Below are 23,718 nucleotides of genomic sequence, written 5' to 3'. Positions count from 1 at the left end.
ATTACCCAAATGCAACTGGGAGGAAAGATAAATGTAGTGATTGATTTTGCTAAATGTGGGATCACTTCTTCCCTTAGCTGGTGAGAATTTGTTATTCCTTCTCTGCTTTTCTTTGAGTGTTGGTTTTGTGGCACTCCATGCACCCGACCTTCCCACAGGCAGGTGGGCATGAAGCTCTTGACGGCATTAGCTACTTGGACTTGGCTTCGTGCTCCAATCTTCCCCGACGTTTACTGAACAAGAAAAGCTTAGGTCACATAGATAGCCTCTCTCATCAAAGTGCCAACTTTAAAATTATTTTTCTGAAAGCTTTTTTTTTTTTTTTTTAAATAATGTGACATTTAACCATTGTAACATGTATTCAGGAATGCTCACTCTGTACTTGCATGCATTTTCAGACTGTGTTTTCCTAGTGCCTATTTCCCCAAGACTCATGGGTACTTCTATCCCTCGTGGATTAAAAAAGTGGTGATGAACAAAGACATTTGCAAATCGTAGTTTTTCAGGGCAATAGTATTTATCTTTTACATTCTATCCAAGGGGATATCAAATTCTTGGTATGTTCAAACTATTAATGCTTTATTTAAACTATTGAAATTGGTATATTGAGCATGCCCATGATTTTAGTTTGTTGGCCTTTTCTGAAGATTTCCATGACTGTGTCCTGGCTACATGCATTTTTTTTTTTTTAACTTTTTATTATTTTTACATGCATTTTAAATTTCATGAATCATTCTGTGGATTATGCACTTTACGGTCATTGCATTCAAAACCATTTTAACTAGATTTCTTTCTGAAAATGTACTTCCCAGGAAAGTGCAAAATTATGTATATTTCCTGCTATGACATTATTTTTATTTCTTTTATATATTCTATAATAAAATATTATAAATTAAGGGTTGTTTTTATAAAGGTAGAGCACGCAACCAGTTAGCTATTGTTTGGTAATAGATAATGTTACAATCTTTAAATAGATTACTACTGAGATTTTAGGTCTGCCATTTCAACTTTAATGGACATGTAGAAAAATTTATAGAACATTTTTCCTATGGAATTCTTTTTTAGAAATGTCCCACATTCAAATACAGTTTTATCCATGTGGGTCTTACTGTCTTTTATTCTCAAAGTTCTGTGCTTTGACTCTCTGAGTAGACTGCTGTCTATTTATCTGGCAAAATTCCTTTGAACATTATTTTTCTTGTGATATGGAAGTTCTATAAGTCACAAAAGTAGAATTTTCAAACTGTTTCCATTTAGTCTGGTCAGCAAAGGAAAAGGACCTCTTTTTTTGGAAGTGTCCTCCCCCGTTCTGTATACATGCAGCTGATGGGCAGCCATCTAATTAGAGAGAAAGTATTTATTAACAGCCCAAATAATAGAAAGCATATGAAGCCATCTTTGCTCACCAACTGGATAGTACCCAAATAGCATCAGAAACAATGAGGAGGAAATGAAAATCATTTCTGACTCATGAATTGTTGTTTTCCTCTTGTTTTCAATAATGAAAGTCTTTGTTAGCTGGGATGCCATCATTGGCCTGAATAGATGGGACTTCATTTGGGTGGTTATTTTTAGTTGTCTCAATTAGTTCTGCTCTTACACCCTTGGAAGGCTGTTGGCTCCACCCTGACCTCTGTTGGCCACCATGGGTTGATTTGAGGGTAACATCTTGAGGGGAAAATCAGTTGCTGGGAACTATAGGACTGAACCAATGAGTTATTGATCTGAACATGGGATCACTTACAAAGATGTTGCAAAAAATATATTTTGCTTTTCTCTCATTGGGAAGCTGACTATACGAAAGGAAACAATCCTCTTGCCTTCTCATTTCCATGACTAGATCTGTGAGAAATTGTTTTGGTTAGCACAGACCCAAACTACTGTGGCTTATAGAAACCAGGGTCTACTTTTCCGTCATTTAAGAGAAGTCTGAAGATTGGCAGTCCAGGGCTCCCATGGGGGTCCCCAAGTGTCATCAATATCACTACTTCTTTTTTATTCAACCACCCTTAAACATGAATTTATTATTCTTTTTTTAAAATTGTGGTAAAGTATACATAACATCATATTTACCATCTTGACCATGTTTAAGTGTGTAGTGCAGTGGCATTAAGTACATTCACATTCTCATGGAAACCGTCACCACTGTCCACCTCCAGAACTCTTTTCATCTTGCAAAACTGATGCTCTGCACCCATTAAATGACAACTCCTCATCTCCCTCTTCTCTCAGCCCTGGCACCCACCATTTTGTTTTCTGTCTCTATGAATTTGGCCACTCTACGTACCTCATATAGGTGGAATCATACAGTATTTTTCTTTTTGTCACTGGTTGATTTTACTTAGCATAATGTTCTCAAGGTTTGTCCATGTTGGAGCATGTGTCAGAATTTCCTTCCTGTTAAGGCAGAATAATGTGGCACTGTGTGTATATACTGCATGTTGTTTATCCATTCATCTGCCATTGACACTTGGCTATTGTGCATAATGCGGCTGTGAATATGAGTGTCTTAACATGCATTTCTATCCTCAATGTCACCGCACGGTTGCAACTCTAGCCAGCTTGTCAGCATTCTGAGCAGGAAGGAGGAGGAAGGGGACAAGGCAGATTAGAGCTTAGTCAGCCTGTGTCTAAGGATTTTCTCCAGAAGTCCCACCCATCTATTTCTATGAGCCAGAAATTAAGAATAATAATGATAATAAAATAGTTCATATCTAGTGCTTACATGTAACAGCACACTGTGATGGGCAATTCACTGAATCCTACAATAAACCCGTGAGGATGGTTGCATTTTATCAAAGAGGAAACAAGCTCAAAGAGGCTAAGTGGGTTGCCCAACATCGCTGGCTCCCATAGCTTTGGGTCCTGTAGCTGGAAAGAGGTGAAGCTGGGGTTGGAACCCAGGATTCTGGCTCCAGAGTGTGTGCTTTTGACTGCTGCCCTCCATGTTTCGTTCCTATTCTCAGGAGAGGCTGGGGAATGTCATTTTATATCAACTATGCGTATTTCTTCTCCCAACGAAAGCAGGGTTGTACTAGTAAGGAGGATGGGAGAATGGATATGGGGTGGGCAGCCAGTGGCACCTGCCGTGTTGTGCCTGCTTCTGGTCCTGCCTGTCCAGCCCAGTGTTTCTGAAGCCAGGTGGCCTCGGGCCCGTGGAATTGCGACTGCTTTGGAGCTGTGGGCCGCTGTCTGTCCTCAGTCCCTCATGCTGGCCGAGACCAACAGCCACCGGCCAGAGCATTTTGCTTTGACCAAAAAGGCAGTGAGTAGACCACAAATGATAAAAAAAAAATATATATATATATATATATATATATATATATATATATATGTATCTATGATTTAAATGGTCATGATCTCCCAAACTTAGGGAGCCTAGAATATCTTACCTGGACATGAAAGGGGATGGATGTCTACACACTATTGTTAGAAAATAGTTAGAAAATTTACTGAGTGATGGTTTCTGCTGACACTGTGCTAACACGTTTTAAAACATGATTGCATTTAAACTTTGCTACTACTATATTTAAAGGTAATACTTTAAATATATTGTCATACATCAAATAACCCATGTCTTTCTGATTTGGAAGTATAAGCTCATAATCACAGTGTTTTAATGTTGATTTTACTGGTTTAGTGCCTTTTTACTCTTCTGGTTTTTATGGATACATCCCTGAAAATATTCTTGTCTAGCTTGTTAGATGTCATCTTCTGGGACTTAGATGTTCATCTACATTCAACCCTAACCATCTTGGCAGAAAGAGACTTCCTTCTTTAGGAAGTAGCCCTTAAAAACATGGAGCAGTTGGGGGTGAAGACCCATTTACCCTCTTCTGTCCTTTACATGTCATTATTCTCATCCTTTGCAAATCATGAAGATAATGTAGTGAACTGAGCTTAGACATTTGTCTTAAACCCTAGCCACGTGGTTCACAACCCCCAAGTTTAGCCCCCCGGAGACATTGATCAGCGTCTGCTTGTCACCAGTAGGGAACAGGTGCTGCTGGAGCCTAGTGGCTAGAGGCTATGAATGCTGCTAAACATCCTGTGAGGTATAAGAGAGCCCTTGTGACAAGGGAATATCTGATCCAAAATTTCAGTAGTGCCGAGGCTGACGAACTCTGCCCCTGCCTGACCTCAGCTGCCCTGCCTGGATGACTTGTAATTGCATTATTGATCTTCAGATAAGTCACCTGAATGCTTTGGTATTTCTGTGTCTGCTTATTCTCAGGCCCATCCATCAGCAGCATGTACTGGTTGTTATGCTGTGTCGAGGAACACCACACCATGCATATTGGTGGATGTTTAAGGGTTAAAGTTACATTTACCGCTTTTGAGTATTTTACAATCTAGTTGATGTTATACTGTTTAAGATTCTTGCATGGTGATCTTTTTGAAAGTTCCTTTTAAATGTAATTTTAGTGTCATAAATACAGATTTTGCTTGCCTTCATGAGCTCTTACTGTGTAAATCAACACGAAGAGCCTAGTCATTCAAAGAGATTGAAGTGAATCTCAGAGGGAGAAGCACAGACTATAGCAGAGAAAATTTGAGATTTAGCTTGTCAAGCTTGCCCAGCCCAGCCCAGCCCCACCACCTCTGGCATTTAACTACATCAGCCTCAGTTTCCACGTTTCCACTTTCTTCACATTTAATTTTAAAAACTAAATGAGAGAATGCATAAGGAAAACTTTTGAAATTTTGAGGTGCTGTACATCTGTCAGTTCATGTTATTTGTTAAGTTCTTTTTTTTATGGGCTTTTCTCCCCTTAGCTGAGTTAGTTTCTCAGTAGATTTTCTGAGTTCCTTTGCTGAAAAGCTATTTGGGTTATTTTTGCCCTTTGGGATTTATGTATATACTGTCCTCGACGAAATGAGGTTTGCTAACATGCCATGATTATATGCAGTAGTTCAGACCAGGCCGTTCCAGACTTCATCTAGGGCAAGCAGCATAATGACATTCTATGAAAGCAACTGTAACTGGTGGAGACTTGAGGCAGGTCTTAGTGGCACTTCCCGCAGTCCGGGCTGGTGTCTTGCACAGACACGATGTGTTTTCACAGCGCCACATTCTCCTACTCGTGACTGCCGGTGAGTCGTTCTAGAGTCTGAGACCACACAGCAGGCAGTGCGACGTGACAGTTGTGAGAAGAGGAAAAAAAAGGTGGCATGAGAGGAATTCCAGGCCAGTGCACACATCAACAAGTTCTATATTTGAACACTTGTTGAACTATTTAGTCAAATAAGGAAGAATGTGGTGGTTTGACATTTGTCAAAGTTCACGTTCCCTTTCACATGAGGGACGTGGGGACTGGACATGAGACAATAGACACATCTCCTTCTTTCTACCCCTTGTTGCTCCATCCCTGAAACCACCCAGGATTTCGGTTCCTACTTCCCAGTTGGGTTCTTAAGCACGATTGAGTCATACATAATGTCCAGTGCTGTGCATCCCGGTAGAGTGAAAGCCCAGCATAGAAGACCGAAGAATCTTTTCTGAAAAGAGCCGTTGCCATTTTTTAGTGTTACACCATCATTTTCTGTATGTATTAAACTCTCCAGGACCCAGGCATGCTGCAAGGACACTGATTTAACCAAATAGGTGACTTTTCGTCCCTTGTTCTTTAAGAGGGGGGTGTGACTCCTGTCATAGTGGGTGGCTGCATCCTGGCTGGAGGAACCTGCTGCCTCTATGGGATCTGCGAGCTCCTCCCTGCTCTCAGAATGAGGGGTGGCCTCTGGATCTTGGCAATCTACAGAACTTTCTATTGCGTCTTAAAAATGCATCAACTCCTTAATGTAGAATCCGAATATGCAAACCAACCTAAAGATAAAAAAAACGAAAAGCTACACCTCTTAATTTACTCCACAGAGAGTTCTCAAGGGAATGTGAATCAACAGAAATTGTTTCCTGTAATCAACAGAAAAAACTGCTGACTGAGACCTTAACTTGATAGATAATGAGATCTTTGGGGAAGTTTTAATCTTTCAAGGTTTCCAGGAGCTACATGAAAAGTCTGAGGCTTTTCTTTTTCCCCTCCCAAAACTTCAATGACCATATTATCTGTCTTTGTGACTTTCATCTGTGCTATAAACATAATGGTAAGAAAATGTTTGAGGATGTTTCAGCTGCAGTAAAGAATAGTATCTCTACTATGGGGAGTTAAAACATGTAATTTGAATCACAATGCACATTTAATTAAGGGTGAATATTTCTAACTCAAAAAAAGATATCCTTACATCTTGCATGTGTTTGCATTCCCTCAAAAGCATTTGCAACCTGGATGCCATACTGAGTATGAGATAGGCAGATGGTAACAGGAATTATTAGGATTATCTTTGTTACTAAATTCTTCTTGTGCTTTGTCCTAATAGAAAAAGGGGTGTACTAAAATATCATTCTACCTTTTACTTTCGCTTCTCTCAAGTGTCCTTTTAAATGGATGTGTTTTTGTGACTTAGGTCTCATTAGCATTTCTTATGGGGACTGCCTTCAGGGCAGTTACCACTTGCTAAATCGTTCTGATGCTTTAGGAAAAGGAAAACCATGGTAACCAGATGTAGGGTATGATTATTTGCCTCTGCCCTGGCAAAGTGTTGGGTTTCACAAAAGAAGCTTAATAGAAATGTTCAAATTGACCCCTCTCATCACTTGGGCTGCTTAGAGCTCAATCAGTCTCTCATTATTATCAGAGTTATTCGAGCAAAGGCAGCAGTGATAGTATTTTTCATAATCACTCCTTGAGCCAAATGTAATTTGCAATTTGTAGTATTGTATTATGAAACAATAATGCATTAAAATGAACAGAGCAAGAATTAGGAGTAGAGCAGCAAAGAAAGGACCCCGGGAAGGAGTTGTGTGAAAGACACTCTCCAAATCGTTTTAAGTGGACACGGCCGATTTCAATGCCAAATGAAGCATTTAGAAAAATCAGAATTACGTGTTGTTTTTACTGTCTTTAAGTATATATGTGTGTGTGTATGTATAGAGAGAGATATAATAAAGTCAGTTTAATTAGAGGGGAGAAAAAAATATAATTTGCATATTATTTGCATTTGGGTGTTTGGGATTATGGGGTGAGTGTGGCTTGATTACCTGTGTGGGTATGATTTGAAAAACATAAGGTATATCAAGCCTTATAAAAACGCTGTATGGAACAATAATTACAAACTGACCCCTTTTTACAAGGATGGAATTTATTTGCCACAGAAACCATGTCACATGGTCTGTGAACCAGCTGATGTCCAAAAAGCTTCAACATCACGATCAAGATTTGCTTCTGCTCATCCTCTCCAATTCTCAGTGTATACTATCAATATTATTTCAGTTATTTATGTATTTGTCTTGTATTTTGAAGGGTGACTGTGTTTGCCCCCCCCATGTCTTTATGTCTGAATCCCACAGTTTTTATTTTTCGTTTGTTTTTTTGTTTTTTTAAGTCAAGATTGATTCTGTGCTAGGTTCCTTTTTTTCCCTCGATTTTCAATTTGTCAATTATTGTTTGAATATTTCCTTGTTCCACTTCCTTCTAGGATTTCTGAAGTGTCAGGTTACTAGGCATATCATTGCATCCTTGATTTGATAACACAGGCTGTACCAGGGGTAAGAGTGCACTTCTAAGGAATTTAATGGGAGTCCTGAAAAGGATATGTTATCCATTAAGGGTACATTGCACATCTAAAGGCTGTTCTGGCTTGGTTAAGTAGAAGCACTTTTTTCTTTAAAAAAAAAGTCACTCCCTTTTTCCTGAATGCCAAGCAACATGAATTTAGTTTATTAAATCTAATCAGACTAGCACTGATGAAAACTATACACAATCAAATAATGATTCTCAAGTTTGTGAATTTCCTTTTAAAGAGAACTTCTGCTAAACTCCACCAACTTAAAATGATATCCTATCTTACAAAAGCACCATCAAGTTGTCATGTACCCTTTTCCAAGGCTGCCATCTCATCATTGTTGATTACCAGGATGTTTTTTTTGCCTAAATAGGAGCTTTCTGCTTTCCATAATCAGCCTCCTCTTCCCTGATTCTTCCAGCATTGCCACAATCTACTGCTGAGCAAATCAGTACGCTTTCATGGTAGCGATTTTTTAAAGTGTCACTAAAATATGTAAAAGATCCTGTACAGGAAGATATATTACAAGTGACTTTTTTGTTGTTGTTCTCTTATGTGTAAAATGGAGGCGAAGGCACAAAATATATGGCCAGAAACCATGAACACATCATTACAAAAGATAAATACTTGCGGTGAATTCCTAAACTCTGAATGGGTTTGGGTAGTTTGACATGCTTCTCCTGTTCCCTGACAGTATTTGCATATGCCAGAAGAGATGATTATGACATCTGGAATGTCATTGCATTTAGAAATGTTGGTAGTGTCCTATGAATGGTTACATGGCAGTTTTTATGATCCTTTCCAATGGTTAGGAGCAGTTCTTGACCTTGCCTTCAAATTCCTGGTCTCCATTCAGGGACAATGTCTGCTCATTGCTACTGGCCATACTAGATTTCTCTACTTTATTTAAGCAAAGATTTATTAACCAGCTGCTTTTTTAGCATAAAAGCATAGTGACTGTCTTTGGCTGCTAAAGGTTTTGAGGTATCTGGGTGTGGTAAAAGAGTCTTGGGTCTGATTCTGGCTTTGCTACTTCCTTGCTATATGACCTAACAAATCATTAAATCCCCCTGAGCTTCCCAAGGTTTCCACTTAACAGGAGGCTAATAACACCAACATCACATGCTGGTTGTGGGAATCAATGAGATAAAATACATAAAAAGAATTCAATAAATTCTTCTTAAATGTAATTAAATCATCGAAAGAACAGTCAATGCTCAATTATATGTCTTAGGAATTACACTAAGTGAAATTCATACATCTTGGAATTTCATGTTCTCTTAGGAATATCCAAGTTCAGACCTATTGAGATATCTTAAGGTAGCTATGAATTACCTGGACTCTAGTCCTAGCTTGCAGTGTGACGTTGGGCAGCTCCCCATACCTGCTGGGCCTCAGTTTCCTTGTTCGTCAAATAAAGACATTGGACAAGGAGACTAATCTCTAATCTTTGATTTTCAGAAACGTGTGAACATGTATCTTCAGTACATAGGGACAAGAGTACAATAGAACAATCTACAAAATCATATGGCTAGGTTTTTTTTTTTTATTAGACAAAATCTGGAGTAATTACCTATTAGGGCTTTAAGTGAAAATAAGTTTGTGATTGTGTTAGAGACCAGGGTGATGAGTTGAAGGAACACTCATACCAAGAATGTGGAAAAAGTGCCAGAATCAAATGAGAAAGATTTTCTAGACAAACTCAGATCAAATACCATTTAGGAAAAGTACTGCTCAAAGGACTATGGAGGAATGATGTTGAAGACTGATGGTTTTGCTTCAATTTGAGTGAACAGTGTGTTCCTGAGCCATGCAGAGAACTGGATGGGACACAGGAGTGACACAGTACAGGGTATGTGGTTTTGCTCTCTAGGATCTTGAGCAGGGCTCATTGGGCAGCTGGTGTCTCTCAAATGACCACAGTATCATTGCTGGCGGTGCTCAAAGACAGATTATGCAATGGCTATACAAACACACATGCTCCAGAAAAAACTGGAAGCTTACAGAAAGAGAAAACAAATTTCTGGAGAAAGGAAGTGGTAGAATGAATCATGTGATAGTGCAAGTAGGTATAAATGTGGAGCAAAATACAGGACAGGATATTGAATTAGATGGCTACATTGACCACTCCTGTGCAGGACTCAGGTGTTGGGGGTGGGGCGGTTTGTGGCTTCTGGTAGCTGACACTGAATTTGTGTTTGATCCATTTAAAATTCTCTGGCTGGCTGGTTAGCTCACTTGGTTGGAGCACGGTGCTGATAACAACAAGGTCAAGGGTTCCGATCCCCATATGGCCAGCTGCCGCCCCTCCCGCCCTCCTAAAATTTCCCTTCCCCAGCCAGGCAGTATCACTTAACCTACACATTTCTTAGGGTAAATAGACAAGTATTACAGCAAAGTCCTCCATAGGCATGAAGACCTTGGTAATTAGCAGTGAGAAATACCAGATTTCTAGGTGACATTTCAGTGGGGTTTTTTGAAGAAAATCTTATTTTAAGAATTATTCCTCAAAGCTTACAAGATAATTGGTTCTGGGTATTCAGTTCATCTATTTTTAAATATGGCAGCAGATTTTTAGGACTTTCTTTTTACTGTATCATATTTTTAAATGTGGTATTGGGAAAAACCCTCGCATTATAAAACCAATTATATTTTTATTTTATTTATAGCAGGATGCTGTGTGTTACCATTCAGCATAATTTTTTCTAAAGATCTCTAATTTTATTAGCAGTAGAAATATTACAATTTAAAGGATAAAATATTTCAGTGTTATTTGTATTGCAGAGAGAATTGGGTTACTTCAGTAAACACCAAAATGATGGTTTTAATAGCAAGGAAGCTCTTAACAGTAGTTAATTTTTAATGACAGTTCTTTCTTCATAAAAACAAATAGAATTTGTTGCAATCCTCTGTTACCTGGTTTGTTTGATCTTTGCTTTCCTGTTGGTTAACAAGTGCACGTTTTGTCCCTCATTCTTTACTGTAACGATACATATGACTGATCTGGCAGATGACAGTGATCTCATCTGTAACGCATCACAGTAAAACCCGTTTAGCAGATCACTTTGAGATTACTTTAGCTGAATGAAAACATTGCTGTACCCTTTATGAAGAAAACCATATGTTTAAGAAATCTTCCCATCAATGCTACCCTGAATGAGACAGGGCTCATCTACTGTGTCTTTTTGGGAGCACTGGCGTATTTTTTCAGTGTACCTTCTTTCCCTGTCCAGTGCTACCTCTAAAGCAATTCTTCCCTATCAACATTTTTTCAAGTTCTCTATTTTCCTTTTATTCCTCTATTTTTTTTTTAAGTCATTCTCTTATTTATTTATTATTTATTTTTTGGTGGCTGGCCAGTAAGGGGATCCTAACACTTGACCTTGGTGTTATTAGCACCACGCTCTAACCAAGTGAACTAACTGGCCAGCCCACACCTATGTTAATATGTCCTAAGATGTGACTAGCAAATTCTTCCTGCGGTGCTGGGGTAAGTGGCCACTGTACCTCTCAGCCTCATGTCCATTGGGTGGTGGAGTTTTCTCTCTGAACGTTTGTGGGCGTTAGTTGGGAGCAGTTTGCAAAACTCTGATTCTCTGCTGAGAATCGGTTTGCTTCCTGGACATGACATTAGCACAGTATTTCTTCAGCTATGTTGTTCCTTGGAAACTGACCAATCTGACTTTGATCTGTGGTTTTTAGAATATAATATAAAAATAATTACTACCTTCCAAGTTTTTAAGCATCTCACTATTAAATGATGTTTTCATAGATTGATTACTGTGAAACTGACTTTGAGAGTACATGTCTAGCCAAAATTTTTCAATGGCACCTGCACATCTCCTTTTCCGGAAGAATAAAGCAACTATAAATTAAGAAGCATACTAGAATATATTGACAATTAGAGTGAATGTGGGTAGAAATACCTTTTTTTTTCTTTTTTGCACCCAAGAATGGTTGGTATATTTTTTTTACTTATTGTCTTTATTTCATTCTGTCAAAAAATTACAGCCGAGGGATCAAGTTTTGCCCCAATTATAAAGTAATATGCTCTGATTTATACTTAAAGAAATCACTTATTAACTAAAGCAAGTATTAAGGGAAATGTCCAAATGAGAACCTATAAACATTTTATCTATGGTTTCTTCACTTTTTCATACATTAGTCTTGAATCTATATTTTTTAAAAAGGGAAAGTGTGCTGTAATGGTTTGTTAATAAATTTATAAAAATAGAGTAGTTATTCTAGTGATTAGAGGGCAGTCTAGGAAACTGATTAATATTTTGATACCAAACGCAGTGAGAAAAAGTGCAGTTCTTAAATGTAAATCAGGATTCTCCTCTTTCTTTTTTTTCTTTTTAATCACGTGTACTTAAAATGAAAAGCTGAAAGTTGATAGACTGAGTTTATATATTATATGAAACTAGGTGAACAAACTGAAACTTTCTTAATAAAGGAGGTTGAAGACCGTTTTAAAAAAAGATTTTGACTTAGCTGATTAAATTCAACATTAGATTTGGTCTGAAAATATCTAAACTGTTTTAAACATGCAAAACTCAACCAATCTTAATTCCCCCCCTCCCCCCCAGTATTACTAACTCAAAAAGCAGATATGCATTATCTTATAAGATTACACTGTACCTTTTGGTACAGATAGATAATCTATTGTTATCTGTGTTATTGCATGGTATTTCTCAAACATGATGCAGGGTGAATTTATATAATTTAGAATGTGAACCAGCACAATGTGTCTAAAAAAAAAAACAATAAATTGATGTGGCAACATTGTGTCATTTGAAAGATATTTATGAACTGAAAAACTAACTGGTTAAAATGACTTACCTTTAGGAGCACCCAATTATAAGTTAATATGATGTATTAGAATATGAACTTATACTTTTCTGGAAGTTAGAATTTAATACATTTTATATTTCTAGATGCCTCAATGTTGCAGAATTTTCAGGATCAAAATCGAACCCCATGGCTTTAAATATAGTGCACATGCTGATAACACTCAAATTAATCTGTCCAGCCCTATGCTGTCCCTTGAAGCTTTGCTGTACACCACCCTCACCCCCAGTCCACCAAACCTTCTCCTTCCCTGGCCCTGTGTGACCTTAGAGGCCTCAGGGACTCGTCTCTTTCCCTGACACCCATGGCCTCCCCATCAGCAAATCCTGTCAGTGCTATTGTCAAAATATACCCAGAACCTAACTGCTTCTCTCTGTCTCCTCCACTGCCACCTGCTCTATCACCATAGCCTCCTTCCCTGATTTCACCTTTTCACGTGCAGTGCATTCTTCACACTAAAGCCAGTATCATTAAAGTGTCATCCAGTGCCACTCTTCTGCTCAGAATCCTTCAGTGGCTTTTCATTTCTTTTCAGTAAAATCCCAAATCCTGTGTAGCCTGCAACGTCCTGCATGATCCGGCCCCTGCTGCCTCTCCACTTCATTTCCTCTCATCTTCCCCATTTCTCTTCAGCTTTAGCCATATTGTTGCCTTTGCAGATCCTCAAATAAACTCGGCCTACTGGTGCCTCAGGACCTTTGCACCTGCTCTTTCCTCTGCCTTGTTGACTCCCCCAACTTGTTGAGCTTCCTCACTTCATGCAGCTCTCTGCTCAAATGTCATCTTATCAGTGAGGCCATCTTTGACCACCCTATCTAAAATGAAACAGACCCCTCTATCACTCCTACTTTGCTTTGCTTTCCTCCATAGCACTGTGCATTCTCCAATCTGTTATATACTAATTTGTTACCTAAATATAAGCTAGAATCAGGCTGGCCCCATGGCTCACTTGGGAGAGTACAGTGCTGATAGTGCCGAGGCCACAGGTTCAGATCCTACATAGGGATGGCCGGTGCACTCCCTGGCTGAGTGTGGTGCAGACAACACCATGCTGAGGGTTGCAATCCCCTTACCGGTAAAAAAATAAAAAAATAAAAAAATAAAAATAAATAAATAAATAAATAAATAAATAAATAAATAAAGCTAGAATGTAAGCGCTATGATAGTTGCAGTGACTTACTATGTTCTGTTTACTTCTTACAGCCTTAGTGCCTCAAATAAGTCCTGACTATATAGTAGATGCTCAATAAATTTTTGTCAAAGGAATGAACATTATGTTTTAGATGTTGGCTCATACTGAGATGTATCAGTTTTTTATGTTTATTCTTTCATTTGCTTATTCATTCATTGTATAAAGCCCATCACTATGCTTAACTCTGAGACATTATTGATATAGTGACAAAAATAGTCTTTTATTTTTAATACTTTGTAGTTATTATTTTTAAAAGCACAGTACATATTTTATCCCTTTTGAGAAGTAGACAGATTCTAGATTTAAGTTCTTTTTTTGTTTTTTGCAATTTCAATGATCTTCCAATTTTCAAGTAAGACTAAATTTATAGCCAGTTTTTTATTTTTTGTTTTTTTACAGACAGTTTTGATTGCTGTCTGATCACATACATAATTTTTAAAGGAATAGTGGTGGTGGTATTTTAATGTTTTTCTTTTTTAGTATTTTAAGAATGCTTTCCCTTCCTAATTTATAAACCTAATTTATAACACTTTGCAAACATAGTGTTACTTTAATTAACATATCAGGTATTCTTACATATACTTTATATGTAGACAAGTATTTAAAATCAGATTTGTATTAATAAAAAAAAAATGACTTAGGCTACCAACCAAGCCATTAATTGAAATAATTCTTTCCCTTTTATGTCAAATTTGGGCCTACCCTTTTCTCTTCTCTTTTTTGATATGAGATTGTCATTATAAGCCGGATTCCTTGTTCCTCCTGAGAAATAAATACTCAATATACTTTATATATTTATATATATACTTTATATATTTATATATATTTATATACTTTATATATTTATGAATGCTTAGTTGTGTCACTGTCCATAAAAGATTTTTTTATAAAACATTTGGTGAACAAATCAGTGCAGATGAATATTACTTGGGGATATAGAAGACACACATTCCAGGCAACATATAGTCTTTTATAGAGAAGAGTAACAGAGCAGAAAAAAGAATTGATACCGCGTTTGAGGTTTCTGAGATATTTTGGATCCCAGAATAAAATAGTGTTACTGTTTTCTTGAGGAGCCTGGAATTCGGCGCCCATCTGTAGAAGTTTGTGTGGAGCATTTTTGAATCATGTCTTTTTTCCTTATATTTGTTTTTGATCAGGTGTAGATTTCCAAGTCAAAGCTGCCACATTCGGCAATTGCTTTTCATCAGATTTTGGAGAGTATTTGATGAGAATACCTTAAAACTTTCACTTTAATAACCTCAAAGTATTATGGCAGTGTAAATACCCTTTGTACTTTAAACCTTGCAAACATGGCCTTGTTTGTCCGTTGTTAAACTATGACTAATGCTTCTAATAAACCTGACTGTGAAAATAAAGAATAGTTGTTTATGGAGAGATTATTAAATAGATGATTGTGGATTATCATTCTTTATTCCTAAGAGAAACCCACTCCAATGCAGACCTTTTTTCTTCCAGCATCTGTAGTGTTCAGCACTTGGTCCTATATACTTATTAATTGTTTAATAAGGATAAACTGCAAGTTTTGCTGTTTGTTTTCATTTTTATTTTGCCAAAAGAAAAATGAGTATCGAGGCCATTTTCCAAAAGGGTTTTCTCTGGAAAATTCTAGTGACATATGAATAAAATAACCTGATTGAAAATATTAATACTGACCCAAACTACTGACTGGAGGAGAAATTTGACCCTTATTTCAAAGAGCTAACATTTCATTGAGTACATGTCTTTGTCACAAAAGAAAGAAAACTCATTTTGTATACATTGACAAGTTAGAATTTTTTGTTATCAACAGGTTTGGCAAACATCGAAAAGATGACAAGATTGAGAAAACGGGTAAAATAAAAATACAGGAATCCTTTACATCAGAAGAGGAGAGAATACGAATGAAGCAGGAGCAGGAGAGGTAGACTCCAGTTATTTGATTAAACCTCATTAGAAAGAGGTTCTTTTTTTTCACTTTCTACTTTCTTTTTTTTTAATGTAACGATTTTGCATTCAGTTATTTTTTATATTTTCTTTCTCAATCCAAATATTGGTGGTTGCATGATGAATACAATGTAAAAAAAAGCTGTTTTAAAAAATAAGGCCATGGGTTGGCCCGTTAGCTCAGTTGGTTAGAGCACAACATTATAACACCAAGGTCGTGGGTTCAATCCCTGTACTGGCCAGCTGCCAAAAAAAAGAAAAAAAAAGAATAAGCCTTGTATTTATTTGAGATATCAAAGTGGATTTTAATGGCTCCAGTTAAGCTCTTTTGCATAAGAGATAGAACATATTAGATGAACAAACATTAATACTAAATTTATGATTATTTTTAAAATCACAAAAATATTTAAAATTCTGCCTCATGTATCTATATGTATGTAGTACATTGTAATAATTTTTGAGAAATATTCCTCGAAAATAAAACCATTTTAATTTTTATATATCATTTTAAATATCTTGATTTATAATAAGAATTTGGGAAGCGGTTAGTTTCTCACTGTGCTGTTTTCCTCTTAAGCCTGACACGTATTTCTTGATTTTCCTTCTATTTCACTATCTTCACGTTTTGTGACTTACATTTTCCACTTACATTTTATTCCATGTCATCCAGAAAGATTATCTATTGTTGAATCATTCCATGTTGAGAACCAAGACCCATAAAAATGAATGAAAAGAGTTACTTGAAGCAGATACTTGAAAACCATTTTTATAAATGACGACAATTTTTCTCATTAAAATTCCAGGGGGTGAGAGAGCCATGTGACATTTTTGTTATTAGCGTTTACGGGCTCACAGTGAGCTTGTCTGTATCAATCATCACATTTCATTTTTGGAGAAGCCACAGCAAGAGGTACTATGGCCATTTTACTTTGAATAATCTGGGGTTTAAGTGAGTTTCTAGAACCTTGGTCAAGGTTATAAAGCTAAATATTGTCCGTAGCTAGGACTGTATATCCATATATGAGGGGAGAGAGAGAGAGAGAGGCCAGCATCTTTGAGGTCAAGTGCAGTGTTCTCACCACAGTTCTAGAGGCAGGATGCTTTCGGTCTTATACTTACCATTGAATGAAAGAACTAAAAACAGTGTTCTACGACAGTTTTCTTTAAAACACATTAGTGTTTGGTTATTTTCCCATTCATCTTTCTAATACCTGTGAGGTTTTTTTTTGAGTAGAATGGTCCTTCTGATTCTCTTTTGTAGCTTTTCAGGGTAGAAAATATGTAACTGGGAAAAATATGAACTTTCAATTTATGATGCAAATCTGGGTTTTATTCTGTTGGTTCTTCCTCAGTTTTTATTTTTTTAAAAAATCATTCTGCCTTTGGGATCCCCAAACTTATTAATAAGTTCACTATTTTTAGGCCAAGGCACACAGTATTCCTTAGTGTATACAGTATGGCATTTAATTGCTCACAAGTAGAAACTTCTATCCTAAAACAGTTTCTTGTCCTGAAAGGAACATATACCAGGTAAATATATGAACTCAGATTCATCCACAGGCAAATATGTGATTTAGAGAGCAAGCTGAGTGACAGAAGAAAACATTATACTTCTCCTGTATTTTGATACCTGCCAAAGATACAGCTTTATTTATCCTGTACCATTTTTCATATTCTAAATATTCCTGTCTTGCAGTTTAAGATGACTGCTATGTTCCAATGCAGAATTCTATTAACGTTTTCCAAAATACTTTTATAATCGTAGTCAAATATTTTCAGCCAAACGATTCTTACATAATAGTTTCACTCATATTATTAATTTGCCTAAGGCACAGTTCACTTCTTAGTTTTGCTTTTAATCTCCATCTCCGTACCTCTAATGATACAATACTTCTGGGAACTAGGTTGGTCGTAATGAATTTACAATGTACAGGAGGCCTACAATAAAAATCTTTTAGGGTCAAGGAACAAGTGAATGGTCCATTAAAAAAAATCAATTAGGCTCGTAATTTTAGAAAATTATTATACTTTCACTTTGTATTTCAATAACCATTTTTACAAGTATATTTTATTTAAACTCATGGATTTTGTAATAGAGCCAGTGAATGCATTGGACTTATTGAACTCCGTTAAGTGGAGTGTGTTTAGTGTTTATTATTTCGATAGGGCAAGCCCTCTTTGGTAAGTCCCCCTTTCTGTTCTGTCTATTGGCATTGGCAATGCTGCTTTCGAGAATGGGAACTTTAACTTCCTTGGGGAAAATTTGATTGGAGGAATAGATAAAAATAAATAAACCACTGCTTATATTCCTATCACAGCCTTTTTCTCACTGCTGACTAGTAGTAAAGTATCTCCTATGACATTATTTACCACTGTAGCTATTTGAGTTCCAAAACTTATTTTGGCTGATTCCATATAAAAATAAAAAGCCTGACATTCCTTAGTTATGAGATACGACATGTCCATAAACCAAAAAAAATGTTTCCCATACACAAGCCTGAATATTACTGAAGATATAAATATTGAAACATTGAAAGGACAATGAATATAATTTAAAATGTTTTTCCTACAATGTTAAGATCTATTTAGATAGGGAAAGTGAACTAGATTCTTCTGAGCATGTGTCTAAGATTAAATTTGACTTGATTCTTGCTGACTCCTTCCCCTCACTCTACACTCACTGCCAACACTGGCAGATTGCATCTTGAATAAATGCTGTCCAAGTAGGAGAAATGGATGGGGAAGACCACCCTGTGGATCCGTCCTCTGGCTCCGCTAGACCTGCCTGCCACAAACTTGAGCCCATTTGACTAAGGTCTTCTTTTTATTTATTTATTTTATTGGTTATAAATATTCATGTGATACAAAGCTAATTGTCACCTCTTGTGCCCATGATGTTAGGGCCAGATTCATACTGGCAGCATACTCATTACCAGAAATTGCTTTGTACCCCGTGTCCCCCACTCAATTATCCCCAACCTCCCTCCACGTTTCCCTTCCCCCCCACTCCACTTTGTAGCCCAAGGAATGTTCTCTCCCTCTGTAAGACCAGCACACTACTGTGGTCTTTCTTTCCTTCCTTCTTTCTCTCTTAGCTCCCACTTATGAGTGAGCACACACGTTATTTATCCCTCTGTGCTTTGCTTATTTCACTCAACATAAGTTTCTCCAGGTTCATCCATGTTGTTGCAAATGGGAGAATTTCATTCTTTTTTATGGCAGAGTATAGTATTCCATGGCGTATATATATATATATACCACAGTTTCCTTATCCAGTCGTCCATCAGTGGACATTTAGGTTGGCTCCATGCCTTGGCTATTGTGAACAGAGCTGCGATGAACATGGGAGTAAGGTCTTCTTGAGAAGCGGGGAGTCTGGGATGATATCAAGGGTGAGGAGAACTGGTCCCCTGATGTGCTAGGTTGGGAGAGGATGGGAAACTAAGCAAAGGTGTGAATTCAGTGCATAGTCTCTGTTACTGGTTTGTCTTTCAGGCATGTCTAGGGACAGCAAACTTGGCCTTGTTCCAGAACAAGGCCCCTACTGGCTTATTTCCACCACTCCAACAGTTTGAACTCATCCAGAATAGAACCTGTTCAATGAAACGATCTGTGTAACTTCAGGTCCACTTAGCTCCCATGATGAGGCACAGTGATGGATTTCTCTGTTGACCGAGCGTCAGAAGTGATGTTTTGGCTTTCTACTGTGTTTTTGCTCCAGTGATAACTCCACTTATGTCTAAAAGGTAGTATATAAACCATGTGGTGCAGGGGTTCCCAAACACAGTGTTCAGCAGCAGAAAAAGGGTTCCGTGTACAAATGTGTTTGAGAAACACTTGGTTAAACCAATTTATGCTTGTTTCTTTACCTCATTATTTTTCAAAAGTCTAATTAAGTTCTTGTCCAGTGTGAATCACCAAGATAGCAATAGAGTGTCATCGCTATCCTGACTTATTTATTCATGAAACATCCTCCCAACCTGTTACTTTTGTTTTTCATGGAACACTAACATCTCTCAGAATTCAGCAAGTCATCTGGGAAATACTGAAACAAGGAAAGGCTGTTCGCTCCTGGTTCAGCTATATCCAGCTCACTCATCTAATTGGCTGTACAAACCAGAGTTGATTGTTTCATAGAACTCCGGGCAAGTGTAAAGCCAGTATTGTAACCTGCTTCTACTTTATGGCTCCTATTTTGTGTACTTATGAATCTTATTATTGCTCCAACTTTCTTTTTCAATATTCTCTTCCCCACATGTTTCTCATCTGTTTAAAACATATATGTTTTTAAACTCTAAAGTTTATGCTAATTCTAAAACTAGAAAATTTTGGGGGGAAAACCTTAAGATTAATATAGGAAAACAAAAACTTATCTGTATTAATACCACTGTAAATATGCTGGTCTATGCCGTTCTAATCTTTTTTTCCTCTGTGATATACCTATATCCACACATATGGAGGTACTTTTTGAAATACCCTCACACATTATCTTCTAAAAGTTGGCATCTATTTTCATTTTGATTGATTTTGCATTTTCATGCATTCTTAGAAAATTATGTTACATATTTTCTGGAACAAAGCCAAGTCTGTATGAAAAGATGGATGGATGGGAAGGAAGGACAGAAAGAAGGAAAGATGGTCTGAAAGGTGAAATATTAGCTGTGATACCTGGCTAAATTCCCCAACACTCAAATAATATTTACCTCATATGCTATTCATTCTGTTAAATGAGATTTATAATGTTAACTGGCTTGCATTTTGTAGTTACTCAGCAAGTAAAAGCTATTACAATATTATTGTCTATATCTACATAGTAAGTTGTGCTTGGAAATATTTCCAAGGGTACTGAATGCTTCTAGTGGAGATATGAAAAAGTTAATGAATGTCTTATGCAATCTTTCCAGTGTATGAGAAGTATTAATGTATCTGTTAGGGAAATATAGATTCATATTATCACATAATTCTATTTTTCCACAAATTTTTTGAAGTGCCCTCATATGGCTTGAAACTTACCATTATTCAATGTTATAATCACCTTTCAAAGCCTTGTGTTTTCAATACTAGATCATTGAACTCTCTGTGTCCTTAAGTGATAACACTCCGAGTTCTTAATATGTCATTTTGCAACTTTTTGTGGCATTTTTGCATACATTTCCCAGTCATTGGCATTCTCTCTAATTTTACCAACTCTTTTCATATCTGCTTTGAGTAGTTATTTGAGTTTTCAATAAACATTTTTTGTGGTCTTAGTTGGTAAGAACTTGTTCAGCAGATGATATATGTCTGTTCTGCTCACAGTAATCTTTGCATTTAGGTCATATATTGTCATTCAAACAAAGGTTGCCTTCTAAAAATTAACCTTTTGATGGAAAATGTATTTGTTCTATCTTATAGCAGCAGTTTTTAGCTTCTCTGATCTCTTGAGTGCTTCAGAAAAGTCAACTCTAATCAATGGGATTAGTTTCATCAAGTTTTAAGAATCTGTTAACTTGCTTTGTGAAATTTTACTACTAAGATGAATACTGGGGGAAATTAAGCCTTGGGCATGCTATATATTTGGAACTGATTTTGTTGACAAAAACTGCAACTGAAGTAGGAAAATGAAGTTTGACTTTTGATGAGAGCTGCTGTAGGTGTTTTTGGCATTGGATCATCTTTTGAGTTGGAAATAATTGTGTTTGCTTGATGCCCGTGGAAGCCTGTGAAATTGTATGAGTGAGTGATATTTATGAGTTTGTGTGCGTGTGTTTATTCTAGTGTTTTATTAGTCAATATAAAAGAGTTTTTGTTTCACATTATATTAAGTATACAATAAGATAGTATAAAATATTTATTATTATATTGTTATTTCCTCTGTCAGGAATCTCTTACATTTGTTAAGAGACAGGAAAGATTTACACATGTCAACCTTAAAAAATTGATGACAACGTAATCAATTGTCAAAATAAGTGACCATAGAGCTTTGGAAATGGGAGAGATGGGTGGGGCTAGAGTTAATTAATAGTCAAAGCTTCAGAGAGATGGTGGTTTGGGGGCTAGGTCTAGTGCCCAAGAACATGCATAACTTAGCAAAATGGAAAAGTTCTTCACCTACATTTCACTCTCCCGCCCTCTCTGCTCACGGACGTTGGACAGTCTTTTCACTACTTAGATACTTGAAAAATTGTGATTGTATTAGTGGTTAGCAGTATCTCTGTGAATGCTTTTTATTATCTTTTTCAGCTTTTAACCATTATATGTTTTAAAACTGATCTCATTTTAGCAGTAAGGTGTAACTTAACTTACCCCCCCACTTATTACGAGGTACCACTGTGGTTTTCCACAATTCCATTCTTCCCTGGAATCAGAAATGTACCTTCAAAACAGTTGTGCTCGTTCAAGAGATTTTTTTTCAGGACCCGTTTGGAATATGGAAGTCTTTTCTTCTCAATAAACTTTTACCCTATTTACAAGTACATGAAAATTCCACTTAAAATTGTAACTGTTGTCAAAGCAAGAAATTTAGTGGCATATTATAAAGGAAATTCCTTCTTTTGGGAATTCAGCATAGACACCACGTTAGCACCTTGTACACTATTAGGTGGCAGATTTACCTTGCAGGAGGAGGGTAAATGAAAGGATTGAGAAGTTGAATCACAGTTCTGAAGTCTGCCATTTGCTGAAGCATTTTCAGGGGCAAATCAAGTATTTAATTGGTAGACTAAAAATTCCTATTAAAATAAACTCTTCCTTCCAGTTGTCCTGTAGCTTTAATTTCATTCTGCCATGGATTTAGACTTTATTTGATGAATTTCTGTAATACCAATTTTCACAGAGAGGAAATACTGTTGGGGAAAAATCCATAAACTTTGTTCTCAGAATGAGGCTTCTGGATAGCAGTGTAATAAGTGGGGGGTAAAATGTTTCCCATAAGAGTTGATTGCAAGATCTCGAACAATGTTTTGAAGATAGTTAACTATCCAATATGTAGCTATCTGAAGTTTATTAAGAAATTTTTTCTGTTAAACTAATATTAGTATATTCTATCTTCTGTAGACGTTAACAGCATTTTAAAAAAAATTCAAAATCATTAAAGGCCAAGTTCTACTTCTTGTAGTCTTTAAAAAATTGCACCCTGAGTGGCTGTATGTTATCAAAGCTTCAAAGTTTTGGAGGTGGAAGCATTCTGGATGTAACTGAGCAATTTAAGTACAAGGTTGATATTCCATCCCAAGGAGTTGGTCACTCAGTAGCAATCCCCATGCCTTGTACCCTTTCTGAATATATAAAGACTATACTTCATAGTCCTAAAAAAGTCCTTTTCATCTAATTTTACTGCAATTAGTGCTAAAAGCCATTTATTGTAAAAGCAAAAGTACTAATGAATAGAAATGTCACAAGAACAGAAGTCTTGTGTGTTTTATTTTCATCATGCGTCATCCATTCTAATTAGAGAAAAGGGTAGTGAACACTGTGACAGGAGTCTGGAATTAAAATCATTAATTGATGTCAAGCTGAAGAGAGTCTGTTAGCGTGAATTTAGTGACAGCAGGAAAGAAATTAACCTTATTACTTTATTTAGTATATTACATTATTTTGTTTATTATTTTTCCATGCAGGTTCAAGGCAATTTCATTATCATAATGGAAAAGACTTTTTTCTTTTTTTGTAGAAAGGAAAGTTGTGAATATTTGTGTTTGAACATAACACATTGGAAGGATGAATTCTTTACTAACTTAAAAAAAAAACTTGATAAAACGTTTTAATTGTTGTTTCAATTATTTTTCAGATTTCAAGGATAGGGAAATAAAGTCTGATGTTTCTTCAGTGTTGAAGCTGCCTGCAATGATTTAAACCTCAGAATAGTTCTCTTGTTTATAAGTAGGAAGGACTTACAGCAGTGCTTAAAGCAATAGGCATTTATTTCTTTGGCTAAGTTTTGGACTAATCAGTTACTTCTGTCATTGCCAAGGTTTGATCAGAGATGAGTGGGATGAATAATGCCAAACAACAACCTGACTGTTCAGAAAAAACGGACTCTTACATCTTAGAGATAATTTGTGACCTTGGGGTCACAAGAAAAGAATAGAGGGTGTGTGCTTTTATAGCATTGACCATCTGGAACC

The 23,718-nt window shown here is 36.6% G+C and overlaps 1 protein-coding gene across 15 annotated transcripts in view; it reads left to right on the top strand.

Moving 5' to 3' along the window:
* The window catches only part of PARD3 (par-3 family cell polarity regulator), a 635,972-nt gene that overhangs the window by 447,188 nt on the left and 165,066 nt on the right, over nucleotides 1–23,718 (top strand). For 12 of the 15 annotated variants that reach the window (XM_063101401.1, XM_063101396.1, XM_063101393.1 and 9 more), the window contains one exon: nucleotides 15,480–15,590. The exons of the other annotated variants lie outside the window; for them this stretch is intronic. In XM_063101401.1, the coding sequence (XP_062957471.1) occupies nucleotides 15,480–15,590 (111 nt within the window). The remainder of the gene's footprint in view (nucleotides 1–15,479; nucleotides 15,591–23,718) is intronic. 15 annotated transcript variants of the gene reach the window in all.

Source organism: Cynocephalus volans, chromosome 6 (assembly GCF_027409185.1).
Source record: "Cynocephalus volans isolate mCynVol1 chromosome 6, mCynVol1.pri, whole genome shotgun sequence".
Taxonomy (NCBI): Eukaryota; Metazoa; Chordata; class Mammalia; order Dermoptera; family Cynocephalidae; genus Cynocephalus; species Cynocephalus volans.
Note: the sequence above shows the minus strand (reverse complement) of the source record. Positions and strands in the feature narration are given on the sequence as shown.